At 46.5% G+C, this 13,571-nt stretch overlaps 2 protein-coding genes and 1 long non-coding RNA gene across 4 annotated transcripts; 1 reads left to right on the top strand and 2 right to left on the bottom strand.

Moving 5' to 3' along the window:
- Positions 1-319: 319 nt before the first annotated feature.
- Positions 320-9,276, bottom strand: LOC142891108 (integral membrane protein 2B-like). Of its 2 annotated transcripts, none has more exons than XM_076030459.1 (7): positions 9,044-9,276; positions 4,565-4,699; positions 4,240-4,305; positions 3,889-4,038; positions 3,167-3,277; positions 2,944-3,094; positions 320-889 (listed from the first exon to the last, which is right to left on the bottom strand). In XM_076030459.1, exons 1-7 carry the CDS (start codon positions 9,134-9,136, stop codon positions 798-800), a joined length of 798 nt encoding a protein of 265 aa, XP_075886574.1. In that variant the 5' UTR covers positions 9,137-9,276; the 3' UTR covers positions 320-797. The 2 variants fall into 2 exon arrangements, with proteins under 2 accessions (XP_075886574.1, XP_075886575.1); XM_076030460.1 differs by having other exon boundaries at positions 4,240-4,299.
- Positions 3,289-3,882, bottom strand: LOC142891111 (uncharacterized). Its single transcript, XR_012927174.1, has 3 exons — positions 3,689-3,882; positions 3,570-3,590; positions 3,289-3,522 (listed from the first exon to the last, which is right to left on the bottom strand). It is a non-coding gene; the product is annotated as an uncharacterized LOC142891111 (long non-coding RNA).
- A 158-nt stretch (positions 9,277-9,434) lies between the features above and the next one.
- Positions 9,435-12,902, top strand: med4 (mediator complex subunit 4). The gene is made up of 7 exons (XM_076030461.1): positions 9,435-10,040; positions 10,199-10,265; positions 10,432-10,602; positions 11,210-11,267; positions 11,345-11,431; positions 11,918-12,049; positions 12,248-12,902. The coding sequence occupies exons 1-7, from the start codon at positions 9,955-9,957 to the stop codon at positions 12,433-12,435; spliced, it is 789 nt and encodes a 262-aa protein (XP_075886576.1). The 5' UTR covers positions 9,435-9,954; the 3' UTR covers positions 12,436-12,902.
- The last annotated feature ends 669 nt before the right edge of the window (positions 12,903-13,571 follow it).

Below are 13,571 nucleotides of genomic sequence, written 5' to 3'. Positions count from 1 at the left end.
TGTTTTCCACCATGAAATTCACAGAACGATGGCTGTGTGTGTGTGTGTGTGTGTGTGTTTGTGAGATGGGCAGCTCAGCCTCGTCTGAGCCTCGGTGACTGGGCCCGTTTCCCATCATGCTAATGGAACCCGATGGTGCACGTTTTCCATTGAGATCGGATGACTCGCCGAACTGTGATGCTGATCTGTGCTTAGTCACATGATCACTAACACACACACACACACACACACACACACACACACACACACACACACACACACACACACACACACACACACACACACAGAGCTAATGCTAATGAAAACACTTGCTCAGCACTCTTTGTGTGTATTTTCTTTATTGGTGTGTTTCATAAAAACATCAAATAGACAAATTAGTATTACAAGAAGGAAGTTTTCTTTAAAAACATTGAAATGAGACAGAGACAGATTCAAACCAGATTAAAACCAAACTCAACCCAGATTTAAACCAAACTTAAACCAAGTGGTTGTGTCGGCGCGCTACATACTGCTTCCAGTTAACACAGCAGACTGAATACAAAAACACACCAGTGGCCCCCTGATGGCGACACCAGGCCCAATCACGACAAGGTGCCTCACACTGGTGTGGACGTCTCCCGACCTGTTCGGTCAGGTGAGGTGACGTTCACACTCGGCCGTGGTTTGGAAGAATTTCGGCAATATTAAGTGACAAGTAAAAAAAAACAAAAAATCACACTGAGCTTAAAACTACCTGAAGGACAGAAAGACAAGGTGGTGGGAGGCTAGGGGGAGCCTCAGAGAGGAGGGGCGGAGTCTCACAGCTCGCAGATCTGAGTCTCCACCACGACGTTGCTGCTGCCAAAGTGGCGAATCTTGCGGCAGTTGAGCGCCTCACGCTTCTGCATACCTGTGAGAGCAGGGGGCGAAGGGTCGGGGTTAGAGCAGGTGTGGGAAAACTAGGGCCAGGGGACCATATTCGGTCCCTTACGTTATTTAACCCGGCCCTGGGTTGAACTTGAAGAAATTATATTTACAGTAAGTAAGTCAAAAAAATAGCTCTATTTCATCCACTTGTCAGTGTTTTAAGAGTCATATCAATGGATGTACCGATAACCGATATCAGTATCTGCGGGTATCGGTACCGATACCAGTATCGGCTATCTGTACCAATACCGGGGCTGAGTGCTCTACTCAAACTCGTAAAATATGTGCCGATACCACAAAACTGATACCAGTTGTATATATGTACAGGTACTACCCAGGAAATGAGAATATCCTGAAAAGGTTGTAGTATTTCTGCAATTCAACTGAAAAGGTGAATTTGACTTATTATATAAACAAATAATATGCAAATCAATATATTTCAATAAATTTAAGTTTTTATTTCTTTGGATTTTGCTGATCAGGTCTTGCATCTTAAAAAAAAAACTCAAATTCAAAAAGTCAGAAAATTAGAATATTACATAACGCCAAATCTTTATGAAAATGTTAATCAGCAAAGTTACAACAAGGAACTGCTTGAGATGTCAATTTGCGTGTGATGGCTCAATAAAATTTGGTGGTTTCATCTTTTATGTCAAATTGCCAAAATAAAACAACTTTCACTTGATATTCACATACAGGTACTATTTTTCGGGTAGTACCTGTATATGACAATTTTGTTAAATGTGTGTTTGTGCTGCAGTGAAACTCGTTCTAGAAAGGCATGCTGAGGAATGTTGATCATGGTGTGTGTGTGTGTGTGTGTGTGTGTGGGGTTGAATCTTAATCTTAATTCTACGGGGGTTAAAGTAAAAAAAAAAAAAAAATCCTGAGCCTGCAATGTTTCCAGAGAGCAGGGTGCGGTGGATCCCACGCACACACACGGGCAATTTAGCAAACAACTTTTTTGGCGTTGTGCTTCCCTCCCACAACAGCACAATTTGTCCAATAAAGTACTGGTTACTTGTTTCCACTGAAGATCAATGCACTGCAGGACATCTTTCAGTTCCACCGTCAGTGCTCAAGCCATGCTAATATTTACTTTCCTGCTTGCAAGATGTTGTGTTATTACTCTAGCCGCAAACATCGTCAACAAAGGCAAACCATTTCATTTAGTAATGTTTTTCCATATGTTGGGTCATTGCTTCATCAACGTTTAGAGAAAACATATTCTTTGAGCTTATCAGAACGATGTTTCTTGAACTCTGGAGCTACGCCAGATTCTAGATTCTAGAATGTTTTGATGTACATGACACAAAACATCTATTTATGTACATATTTTAATGATCTATTCTTATATGTCTACATCTATATTGTGACAGCTTTGTTGTAAACCCTGCTACTCACTCTGGCCTGTCTGCCACTCTGGCGACTTCTCTCTCTCTCTACATGTTTTTGTATTTCCCTCTCACCCCAACTGGTCATAGGCAGATGAGCACCCTCTGGAGTCTGGATCTGCTCTAGGTTTCTTTCCACAGGGGAGTTTTTCCTGGCCACTGTCGCACTTTGCTTGCTCTGGCGGCCCAGTTGGTTTTTCTCTGATTGTACAAAGTGCTTTGAGACGTTTTTGGATGTGATTTAGCGCTGTTGACTGATTGATTGATTGATTGATTGATTGATTGATTGATTGATTGATCGATCGATCAGTCATCTGGGCCGCTACGTCAGCTGTGTTTGTGGCTCCTGGAAAACCACTTGTCTGTTTGAGAGTGCGAACTGCTGCGTTATGGCCGGGGTCTCCTTCGTGGCGTCGGATAACTTTTTTTGCCGCCAGTTGCACGATGCCGTAATACTTCAAGCCCTGATTATATAATGCGTAGTGGCCTTAGTAAGTACTCTGTATCGGTGAGTACTGAAATGCAAGTACTCGCGGTCAACAGGTTCTGTAAAAGAAAAGTGGTATCGTTGCATCCTTAGTTCTGAGGCTAGGGTGTTAGTTAGTTGGGCAGCTGGGTGGGGCCAGGTGAGGCATCTACGCACCCAGGATGTGGTCGCGGCGCTGCAGCTTGAAGGTCTCCCTGCGGCGGCACAGCTTGTAGATGTGGAAGCCCAGCTGGTCCACCTGCTGGAGGCGCTCCGTCACCACCATCTCCTCATGTACCAGGTAGGATTGGGGCAGGTAGGTCCCAGCCTGCGCACACACACACACAGTTACAGACGCCTGAGGCTAACCTGCAGCCGGCCTACAGGGGGTGCCGCTAACCTGCAGGTTGTTGAGCAGCTCCAGCAGGTCCCTAGGGGGCAGCACTACCGAGGTGTTGAGAGGGATGATGTAGCACTTGTTGAGGCTCAGGTCCAGGTAGGCAGTCAGCCCCTGGAGAGAGAGAGAGAGAGAGAGAGAGAGAGAGAGAGAGAAGGAGAGAGAAACACACACACACACAGTTTGAGCATCACTGCTAGCTGTTTCCATAGCCTCCTTTAGCTTTAATGCTAAGGAAGATAGACAGCTGTTTCCATAGCATCCCTTAGCTTTAATGCTAAGAAAGCTAGCCAGCAGTTTCCACAGCCTCCCTTAGCTTTATTGCTCATATAACCTAGCTAGCCAGCTGTTTCCATAGCCTAACCTAGCTTTAATGCTATGGAAGCTAGCCAGCTGTTTCCATAGCCTCCCTTAATGCTAAGAGAGGCTAACTGGCTAGCTGTTTCCACAGCGTCCCTTAGCGGTAAGAGAGGCTAGTTAGCTAGCAGTTTCCACAGCTTCCCTTAGCTTTATTGCTCATATAACCTAGCTAGCCAGCTGTTTCAATAGCCTAACCTAGCTTTAATGCTAAGCTAACAGAAGCGTGGAGTCTGTCTGAAAACCTGATCCTGTGACAGGAACTGTCCCCGTCCAAAAACAACACACACACACACACACACTGTAAGCAGCTAAACTGTGGATTTGGGGACAGGAAGTTAGGGGGGCGGGGATTGAGGGCGTCTCACCCTCTGGAAGTCGTGCACAATGTTGGCCGGGTCTCCATCCTCGAACTCGGGCACAGGGATGTTGATGAGCTCCACCTGCTCCCGCTCCAGCACCTGGATGTGCTCCTGCAGGTGCCGTAGGTGCACCTGCTTGGGCATCTGCGGCTCCACCTGCCAGACCAGCTCAGACCAGTTTACACCAGTTCACACCAGATCAGAACAGTTCAGACCAGTTAAGACTAGTTCAAACCAGTTTAGACCGGTTCACACCAGCTCCCACCAGTTCAAACCAGTTTAGACCGGTTCACACCAGCTCCCACCAGTTCAGACCGGTTCACACCAGTTCACACTAGTTCAGACGGCAGGTCCCACCTCATCCCGGATCATGTAGTCCTCCTCGCGGTACTGGACGCCACAGAAAAACACGTGGTCCTCCCGCTGGGGGCAGACAAGGGCACACTTAGGAAGATGGCCTCTGCAGGCTAACGCTAATGCTAGCGTTCTCACTGGCTCCAGGTCAGTTCAAATTCATTTCAGCACTATGTTGCAATCATAGCTTTGACCACTAGGAAGAGCACTCTGCTGCTGCTCATCACTTCCTGTTGGACTCTGCTGAAACGGATAGTGATCCCCTGGGGGGGGGGGGTTAGGGGTTCTGCTGTCAAAGTGGGACAGCCTGGTCACATGACATGCTCACCTGCTGCTGTTGGTAGTAGTGGTGCAGGTAGACTCCTCCAATCAGCACACCCGACATCATCAGAGCCACGCCCAGACACATGCACCAGCACCAGGTCCGGGATGGGGGGCGCTGTGGCACCGCAGCCTCGGCATCCTGCACACACACACACACACACACACACACACACACACACACACACACACACACACACACACACACACACACACACACACACACACACATCATTTATTTAGGCGACGATGGCTCAGGAGGTAGAGCGGGTTCTCCATTGACTGAAAGGTTGGCGGTAGGGCTGAACGATAAATCGCATTTGCGATCATATCGCGAGAGGACAAAACAAGATTTTCTAACCGCAAAGACTGCGATTTGATTGACGTGAGTTCCGGTCACGTGACTTGCGAGCGGCACGAAGCCAAGCCAAGCCAAGCAGGTAGTGGGAGGAGTCGATGCTGCGACGAGCTGGACGGACGGAGCGACGCGCAAGGAGAAGGTCTTCCTGGTTGCCACCAACGGGTGGCCGTAGTTTAGCGAAACAGTGCCGGGAGAGATTAAAAAAAGAAAAGAAAAGGAAAAACACCGAACGACAACCGAAGCAGCAAGGACCACAACAGTCGGAGTTGTGTTCGTTGGCAGTGAACCGCTGCCTCGCACATTCGCACCTTACAGCGATTTTAACGCTGCTAGCGTGTTAACATCGGTTGAATGAAGCTGTCGCTGTTATGTGCTGTGTGTGGACTGAAACAAAATCATTCTAAGCCCTATTAAGAGGTCTTGCAAAAAACAAAACAAAAACACCAGTAGATAAATAAAGGCTCTTTCATATTAATTCATGCTTGATTTTGCTTTTATCTTAACATTAGCCTAGCCTATAAAAAAAGAACAATGTGTATAATAAATCTGATATGCTTATTATAATACATATCATTTTTTGTTTGTTTGTGGGAAAATACATGAGAGAAAGATAAATAATCGCAAGCAAACGCTACCATTTCAGACAACCGCTGCAAACGTCGCCACAGAGCAACATTTTGACCAAGCTGTAAAGCCCGAAGATGTTGACCTATTTTGTTGCAGGGGTGGGAAAAGTATTCTTATTCTGTACAAGTTTGTATAAGTATGGATACTTGTATGAATAAATAGTCCGGTAAAAGTCACAGTACTGATTTAACTGCTTTCTCTGATGTTAAAGTAAGAAAGTACAGGTTGTGTAATGCACTTCAGTAAAAAAAAAAAAAAAAAAAAAAAAGCCATTCATTGAAACATCTGTTGATGATTTAGAAAATTTGAAAAAGTTGTGACAGAATAATGTGAACTGAGCAGAGCTCTTGCAGGAACATCTGGATAATTTGAAGCTTGCAATTTATATTTTTTCTGTTTCAACTGCAGCACAACCAAATTGTGATGGGTAATAGTTATTAGCCACCATTGGATGTTTACACTTTTAATATTAATTCCTATTTTTTTTTTTAAATCTTTCTTTCTACCGGAAACTTACTGAACAGAACAGTGACTCTGAAGCTGGAATAATGGAAAATACATATGATCCATTTTTATAATGAACTTCCAAACAGCAGAGTTCACTGTAGCTGTACTTCAAGCAGCTACAGCTATGATAGATAAATGAATTACTGTGAACAGTATTTTATCTTTTAAACACAAAAGTAACGAGCACGTTTTTTCCAATGTAAGAAAAAGAAACAACATATATTTGTATACAAATGAAGGGATTGAAAGTTTAAAAAAAAATGTCAGAAATTTGGTGTGCCACTATTGCATGAAGCACAATTGTATTTATGTATGTATGTACACACACATACATATATACATATACTAAATATATGACTTACACACTAAGAATGCAATTTAATTTGTCGATGCGACTTGCTGCCACCTGGTGGATGAATTGAAAATGGCAGCAGTGCACATTATTAATGGCAAGCCTTTTTATTCAATGATTACAGTCATGAATTTACTACTATTAATATAGCGGCAGGTAATATAATAATAATAAAACAATAATGATGGTAATAATAATAATAATAATAATAATAATAATAATAATAATGGTGGTAGTCGCCGTGATGCAGTTTGAAGGTTCTTCTGAAACATGCACTGCAATGGCAGATCACAGATGACTTCTCCTGATAACGTGCACATGCACGCAAGCACAAACCTCGGTTGCTGTGGCAGTGAACTTCAGTCATATGCAGTGAGAGCAGGTTTAAGCGTGTGTGAACACGCCCCTCCAGCTTTGAAGGCAAATCAACTGTTGTGCTTGATGAGAGCGTCAGTAGCCTTGTACTGGTCTCTGTTTACCTGCAGGGGGCAGCCGTGGGTCTACTGAATGGCAAATCTGACCAGAGGAGCAGGGTGATTGAGGACCAGCAGCCACTGCTGCTGCTGCTGTTACTACTGCTGCTGCTGCTACTACTGCTGCTGCTACTGTTACTGCTGCTGCTGTTACTACTGCTGCTGCTGCTGTTGCTGTTGCTGCTGCTACTACTGCTGCTGCTACTGTTACTACTGCTGCTACTACTGCTGCTGCTACTGTTACTGCTGCTACTACTACTGCTGCTGCTACTGTTACTACTGCTGCTGCTGTTACTGCTGCTGCTGCTGCTACTGTTACTACTGCTGCTACTGCTGCTGCTGTTACTGCTGCTGCTGTTACTGCTGCTGCTACTACTGCTGCTGCTACTGCTGCTGCTACTGTTACTGCTGCTGCTGCTGTTACTACTGCTGCTGCTACTACTGCTGCTGCTACTGCTGCTGCTGCTGCTGTTACTACTGCTGCTGCTGCTACTGCTGCTGCTACTGTTACTACTGCTGCTGCTGCTGTTACTACTGCTGCTGGTACTACTGCTGCTGCTGCTACTGTTACTACTGCTGCTGCTACTACTGCTGCTGCTGCTACTGTTACTACTGCTGCTACTGCTGCTGCTACTACTGCTGCTGCTACTGTTACTACTGCTGCTGCTGCTACTGTTACTACTGCTGCTACTGCTGCTGTTACTGCTGCTACTACTGCTGCTGTTACTGTTGTACTACTGCTGCTGCTGTTACTATTGATACTACTGCTGCTGTTACTACTGCTGCTGCTGTTACTACTGCTGCTGTTACTACTGCTGCTACTACTGCTGCTGCTGTTACTACTGCTACTACTGCTGCTGTTACTATTGATACTACTGCTGCTGTTACTACTGCTGCTGCTGTTACTACTGCTGCTACTACTGCTGCTGCTGTTACTACTGCTACTACTGCTGCTGTTACTATTGATACTACTGCTGCTGTTACTACTGCTGTTACTACTGCTGCTGCTGCTGCTACTGCTGCTGCTGTTACTACTGCTGCTGCTACTGCTGCTACTATTACTGTTGCTACTACTGCTGCTACTATTACTGTTGCTGCTGTTATTACTGCTGCTACTACTACTACTGCTGCTGGGCAGCTTGTAGGAAAATACAGGAAGTGGCGGCCCTATGGGACGGCAGTCTCAGATATAAGGAAGTAGACAGCAGCAACAACAACAACAGACACTGCCAAAAGACACTCGTCCTGTCAGCAGAGGAACTTCCTCTTTCAGCTCACACCACTTCCTGTCTGATGAACCGGTTGGGACTGGCTTGATTGCTGAATGGTCAGTGTGTGTCCCAGTGCTGATAAAGACCTCCCCACACACACACACACACACACACACACACACACACACACACACACACACACACACACACACACACACACACAATAGACAGGGAGACAGCATGTGCCACTATTGTCTGCAGTAATGAAGTGACAGACAGTCTAACAGACAGACAGACACACACCGAGAAGCACAGAGAAGGAGTAAATCAAGAATCTGCTGCTTCAGCTCCAGAAGGGAAACATTAAGCTGTGATTAGTAAAATTAGACCAAGTGGAGCCTCAACACACACGCACTCAAGCAGGTAGACAAGCTTAGCATTAGGGAACACACACACACACACACACACACACACACACACACACACACACACACACACACACAATCGAATTACTACCAGTCTGATTTTTTTAATAGTCTGATGGACTCCCTGTTGTCGGAGTTGGTGTGACGTCACCTGTGTACATTAGCGGGCCGGGTCAGAGGTGACTGATTGCCGGGTCGTTAGCGCGCCACACAGTGGAGACAAGGCAGTTCAGAACCGAAACCAAGTGGAAGCACAAAACAAAAGGATCAGCTTGAGCTGAGCGGCGTAAAACCAGCAACTACTGCACAATACGGCGAGAACGTAAAAATAAATTGTAAATAAACAAACACGAACATCAGGGAACTATTTAAAAAGTCACCCCCCACCACAACCACTACTAAAAAAAAGAACAACCCAACTAGCCGAAGAACTCGAACCGCTGCTGAACGAGTTTTCGTCGAGTTGAAGCGGCTCAACAAGTCCGAGCTGAAGCCGGAAGTAGCTCCGCCGTTGGCCATTTTCTACTTACTGGCTCGTCGGTGGCGGCGGCGGCCAGCAGGGTCTCCGCGTCCTTCTTCACCTCCTTCTGGGCCAGAGTGGCGTTGAACGACACCTTGACCATCGTGGCGGACACACGGACTCACACAGACACACACGCGCGCGCACACTCAGGGCCGACAAGAGGCTAGGAGCTTCGGGGCAATGGTTCGCACTTTCCCCGAGAACACACTCTGTTGTTGTGATAACAAGCAGGGTAGAGGTGGCACTTCCGGTTTAGTTTCACAATAAAAAGAAACAGTAGAGCCGCCTTTGACCTTTTCGAAAGTTTTCGAACACAACTTTAAAGTCCACTGCAAACAGCGGAACTGAACTTATTTTTATATCGAACATTAAAGTACCACTTTGAAGCGCTCTATGGTTAATTATCATGACCTTTTACGTTTTCAGAATGTTCATCGCCTTATCAACCGTAAATGCGTATTTGAAATATCTTGAGCGTGTGTGTACCTTTCTTTTGAAAAGCTTCCCTGCAGTATCTCCTGTTGACAAACCCGTCAGACGACAGGGGAGGTTGAGACATGTCGGTCGTTGATCCTGCGATCAACACTGACGTAACACAATAAGTCAAAAATATGTTTTTTTTTAGAAGGGTAACGCCTCGAGAAAAATACAAAATTCAAGTTATTTCCATTAGTTAGTCGTGTAAATTCATGTCTTTTGTATATTGTCACATTAAAAAAATGAAGTTATGAAAGACAAGCTGTTGTTGTTCTAGTCAAGTTCACAGACGTTAACATTTTGCTGTTATAAGTGTTAAAAATAAATATATCAGACGGCCTAAATAGAACTGTAATGCCAAATAATGTCCACCAGATGGCATTGCTGCCATAAACGCATGACGCCATTTCCTGTCTTGCGCATCACGGACGTTATTCCGTCATGGCGGCGGCGGCGGCGGTGGCGGCGGAGAAGTCGACCAAGGAGCGGCTGCTGTCGGCACTGGACGACCTGGAGGTTCTGTCCCGGTAAAGTCCCGCCCCTCTATTTTGGCTCGGCTCGGCTCGGTCTCGGTCGGTTCCAGCTGCGCTCGGCCACGGCGTGAGCAGTTAAAGGAGACCGAGCATCTCTGTTAGCTTAGCCACGTTAGCCGCTAACTGGTGTGATGTGTGTGTGTTACTGTCAGGGAGCTGATCGAGATGTTGGCCCTGTCCCGGACTCAGAAGCTGCCCCAGCCCGGGGAGGACGCCCAGGTACGTCCGCCACAACATCTTTAATATCACGGTGGTCTGGCTTAATTTAGCTTCCATTAGTTTCCTGTAACTTCCTGTAGCTAGCTGTTGAAGTAGCAGCTCCTGATTAGGAGAACTGGCCGGACTGATGAACCTCGAGTGTGGACCGGGTGTGCTGTGTGTTCAGGTCCTTGAGCTGCTTGTGCAAAGAGACCGGGACTTCCAGGATCTGATGCAGGTGGCGCAGCAACAGGGGAAGGTGCACCAGGAGATGCAGCAGCTGGAGAAGGAGGTGGAAAAGAGGGACAGCGACATCCAGCAGCTGCAGAAGCAGCTGAAGGAGGCGGAGCACATCCTGGTGAGCCCTGATTGGTCGGTCTGTCAGTTGTTTCGCTGGAAGGGTCCCATCCTTCACCTGTCCACAGACAGTGTGACGTCACTCATGCGCCTGAGATGCTCTCTGAGCTGATGACTCTGACTGTAGCTCCGCCCCCTTCCTGAGTGGGACCCTGGCTGCGTCTCAATTCAGGGTCTGCATCCTTCAAAGCATGCATTTGAAGGCCAGTTGCGTCCTTCTGTATCCCAGGATGCTTTGCGTGCTGCTGCTTAGCATCGTGGGATCCTGGGAAGTCAGCTGAAATGGCGCCATTTACTGACAAACACGTATAAATTTAAGTATTCAAATTTCACATAAAATATTACGTTTTTACCGTAGTTTTTTTTTTTTTACTTATCGGTGAACCAATGGTTAGCTTGATGCTATAAAAAGGTCAATTCCGGGGGTTGGCCGGCAGTGACGCAACCAGGAAATACGACAAAGCCTAGACCGTCCCATGTGGTTACCGGGGGGGCGTGTTTGGGTTCGTCCTTCTCGGCCGGGTCCTTTGAGAATGCTTCCTTCAGACGGAGGACGCTTCCTTCGAAGGATGCAGACCCTGAATTGTCTGACTCCTACCTCTGTCCAGGCCACAGCTGTGTACCAGGCCAAGGAGAAGCTCAGGTCCATCGACAAGGCCCGCAAAGGTGAGCAGACACATCTGTGAGCTTCCCCTCTTCCTCATCCTCTTCCTCCTAACCCTCCCACCACATCTCCCCCACAGGAAGCATCTCCTCCGAGGAGATCATCAAGTACGCCCACAGGATCAGCGCCAGCAACGCCGTGTGTGCGCCGCTCAACTGGGTCCCAGGTAGGATTCAACGAATCAAAACCAACAAAAACAAAAGTATTACAAAATACAACGTTAAAAAGATTTAAGAAGTGGCGAGTACTGGTACGGGTGTTTGAAGTATGATGCAATACTGTACAATATAATATAATTAGTTGCAACGAATGGAATGCAAACTATGACACTATTCCATTTGGTATATAATAATACTATCAACAGTAATAGTAATAATAACATCAGTAGCACAATAGTAGTAGTTGCAGCAGTCGTAGTAATAGTGCAGTATAATTTAAGAAACATAAACAATATTATATAATTAGTTTCATGATTTATGAAATGTTATATATAATATAATATCTAAAAATATATATTAACATAATATAGTATAGTATAGTAACTATACCTGAGTGTAGAAGGCAGAGATCCCCCCCCCCCAGGCATCAGACGGGGTGGGGCTGATTCCTCCAGAGCCGAGCGAGCTGAATGGTTCCTCCCCCCCCCCCCCAGGTGACCCTCGGCGTCCATACCCCACCGACCTGGAGATGCGCAGCGGCCTGCTGGGCATGATGGCCAACCTGCCCAGCAACGGTGTTAACGGACACCTGCCGGGGGATGCCCTGGCTGCTGGACGCCTGCCAGGTATCAACCCCACCACCACCAGTCTCTCTCCCCCCCCCCCCCCCAATCTATTCCACCCCTCACCAACCTCAGTGCCACTGACTTTTCTACCTCAAATCTTTATTATGATCTTACTTCTTTATTTTAATCATTATTTTACTCTCTATGCACTTTTTCTGAACTGATTTGCTGATGACTGATTGTCCCCCCCCCCCCCAGACATCCTGACCCCCCACTACCCGTGGCAGTCGTCGGACGTGTCAGCAGTGGGTGGGGGGATGCTGCCTCCTCACCACCAGGCCAGCAGCGACTTCAGCCTGGAGCCTCCTGGACACAACAAGGAGAACGAGGATGACGTGGAGGCCATGTCCACTGACTCGTCCAGCAGCAGCAGCGACTCCGACTGACTCACACCACCCCGCTGCTAGCTTTGCATCAACACTTAAGGGAGGATGGCTGTGATGCTAGGAAAGGCTGTGGAAGCAGCTAGCAGCTAAAACTCTGTCTGTCTGTCTGTCTGTCTCTCTCTCTCTCTGTGTGTCTGTCTTGGCGTCATCACAGTGTTGATTGCTGCCAGCTACAGGAAGTAAAACTTGAAATCATGTGCGTTAGGAAACTTCCTGTTTGGACTGGCGCAGGGGTGTGTGTGTGTGTGTGTGTGTGTGTGTGTGTGTGTGTGTGTGTGTGTGTGTGTGTGTGTGTGTGTGTGTGTGTGTGTGTGTGTGTGTGTGTGTGTGTGTGTGTGTGTGTGTGTGAAAATGTTTCCTCAAGTCTTTGTAACTTTGACTGGATTTTTTTCATCCGCTGAGTGTAAATAAACTTGTACAGACTGGAACCTTTTTTTTTCTTTTTTAATAAACTGCTGCTGAAGACAGTGTTTGTGTGTTTTCTGCTGCTGCTGAAACGGGTTCAGTCTGAATAACAAGCATGTGACAAAGAGCTGGAATTGCCGAGGCGACATGAAGATGCAAACGGCATTGTTAAGGTGCCACATTCTGTCTCACTGAGCTCAATGAATCAATCAGTCAACTTTTATTTGTACAGCGCCAAATCACATCCAAAGCGTTTTGTACAGTCAGAGAAAAGGCAACCAACTGGGCCGCCAGAGCAAGCAAAGTGCGACAGTGGCCAGGAAAAACTCCCCTATGGGAAGAAACCTAGAGCAGATCCAGACTCCAGAGGGCGCTCATCTGCCTATGACCAGTTGGGGAAAATCAATAAACCCGCCAACATTGAGTCATAAGGCGCTGATTGGCAGCAGACGTTTGGATGTTTTCAGCCTCAGGCTGTCGGCAGCCATGTGTTCAAACATGCCGATTAAAAGGAAATTCCTGACATTGCATCCTTCACAGGACTAGACAAACACTTATGTTGCGCTTTTTTGTAAAAAAAAAAAAAAACAAAACTTTTTTACTGCATGTAAAAGTGGCAATGATGAGGCTGCAATCAAGAAGCTGGCTAGCAATTAGCTAAAAACTATGAACCAATTAGGTTATTTTGAATATGAACAAAGACGACCTCGTGACAACTACAACCAGTTCCA

The sequence above is a fragment of the Nelusetta ayraudi genome, unplaced genomic scaffold (genome assembly GCF_046127955.1).
Source record: "Nelusetta ayraudi isolate G7.1 ecotype Tasmania unplaced genomic scaffold, CSIRO-AGI_Nayr_v1 ptg000028l, whole genome shotgun sequence".
In the NCBI taxonomy this organism is placed as follows: Eukaryota; Metazoa; Chordata; class Actinopteri; order Tetraodontiformes; family Monacanthidae; genus Nelusetta; species Nelusetta ayraudi.
This window is presented reverse-complemented; position numbering and strand designations above follow the sequence as displayed.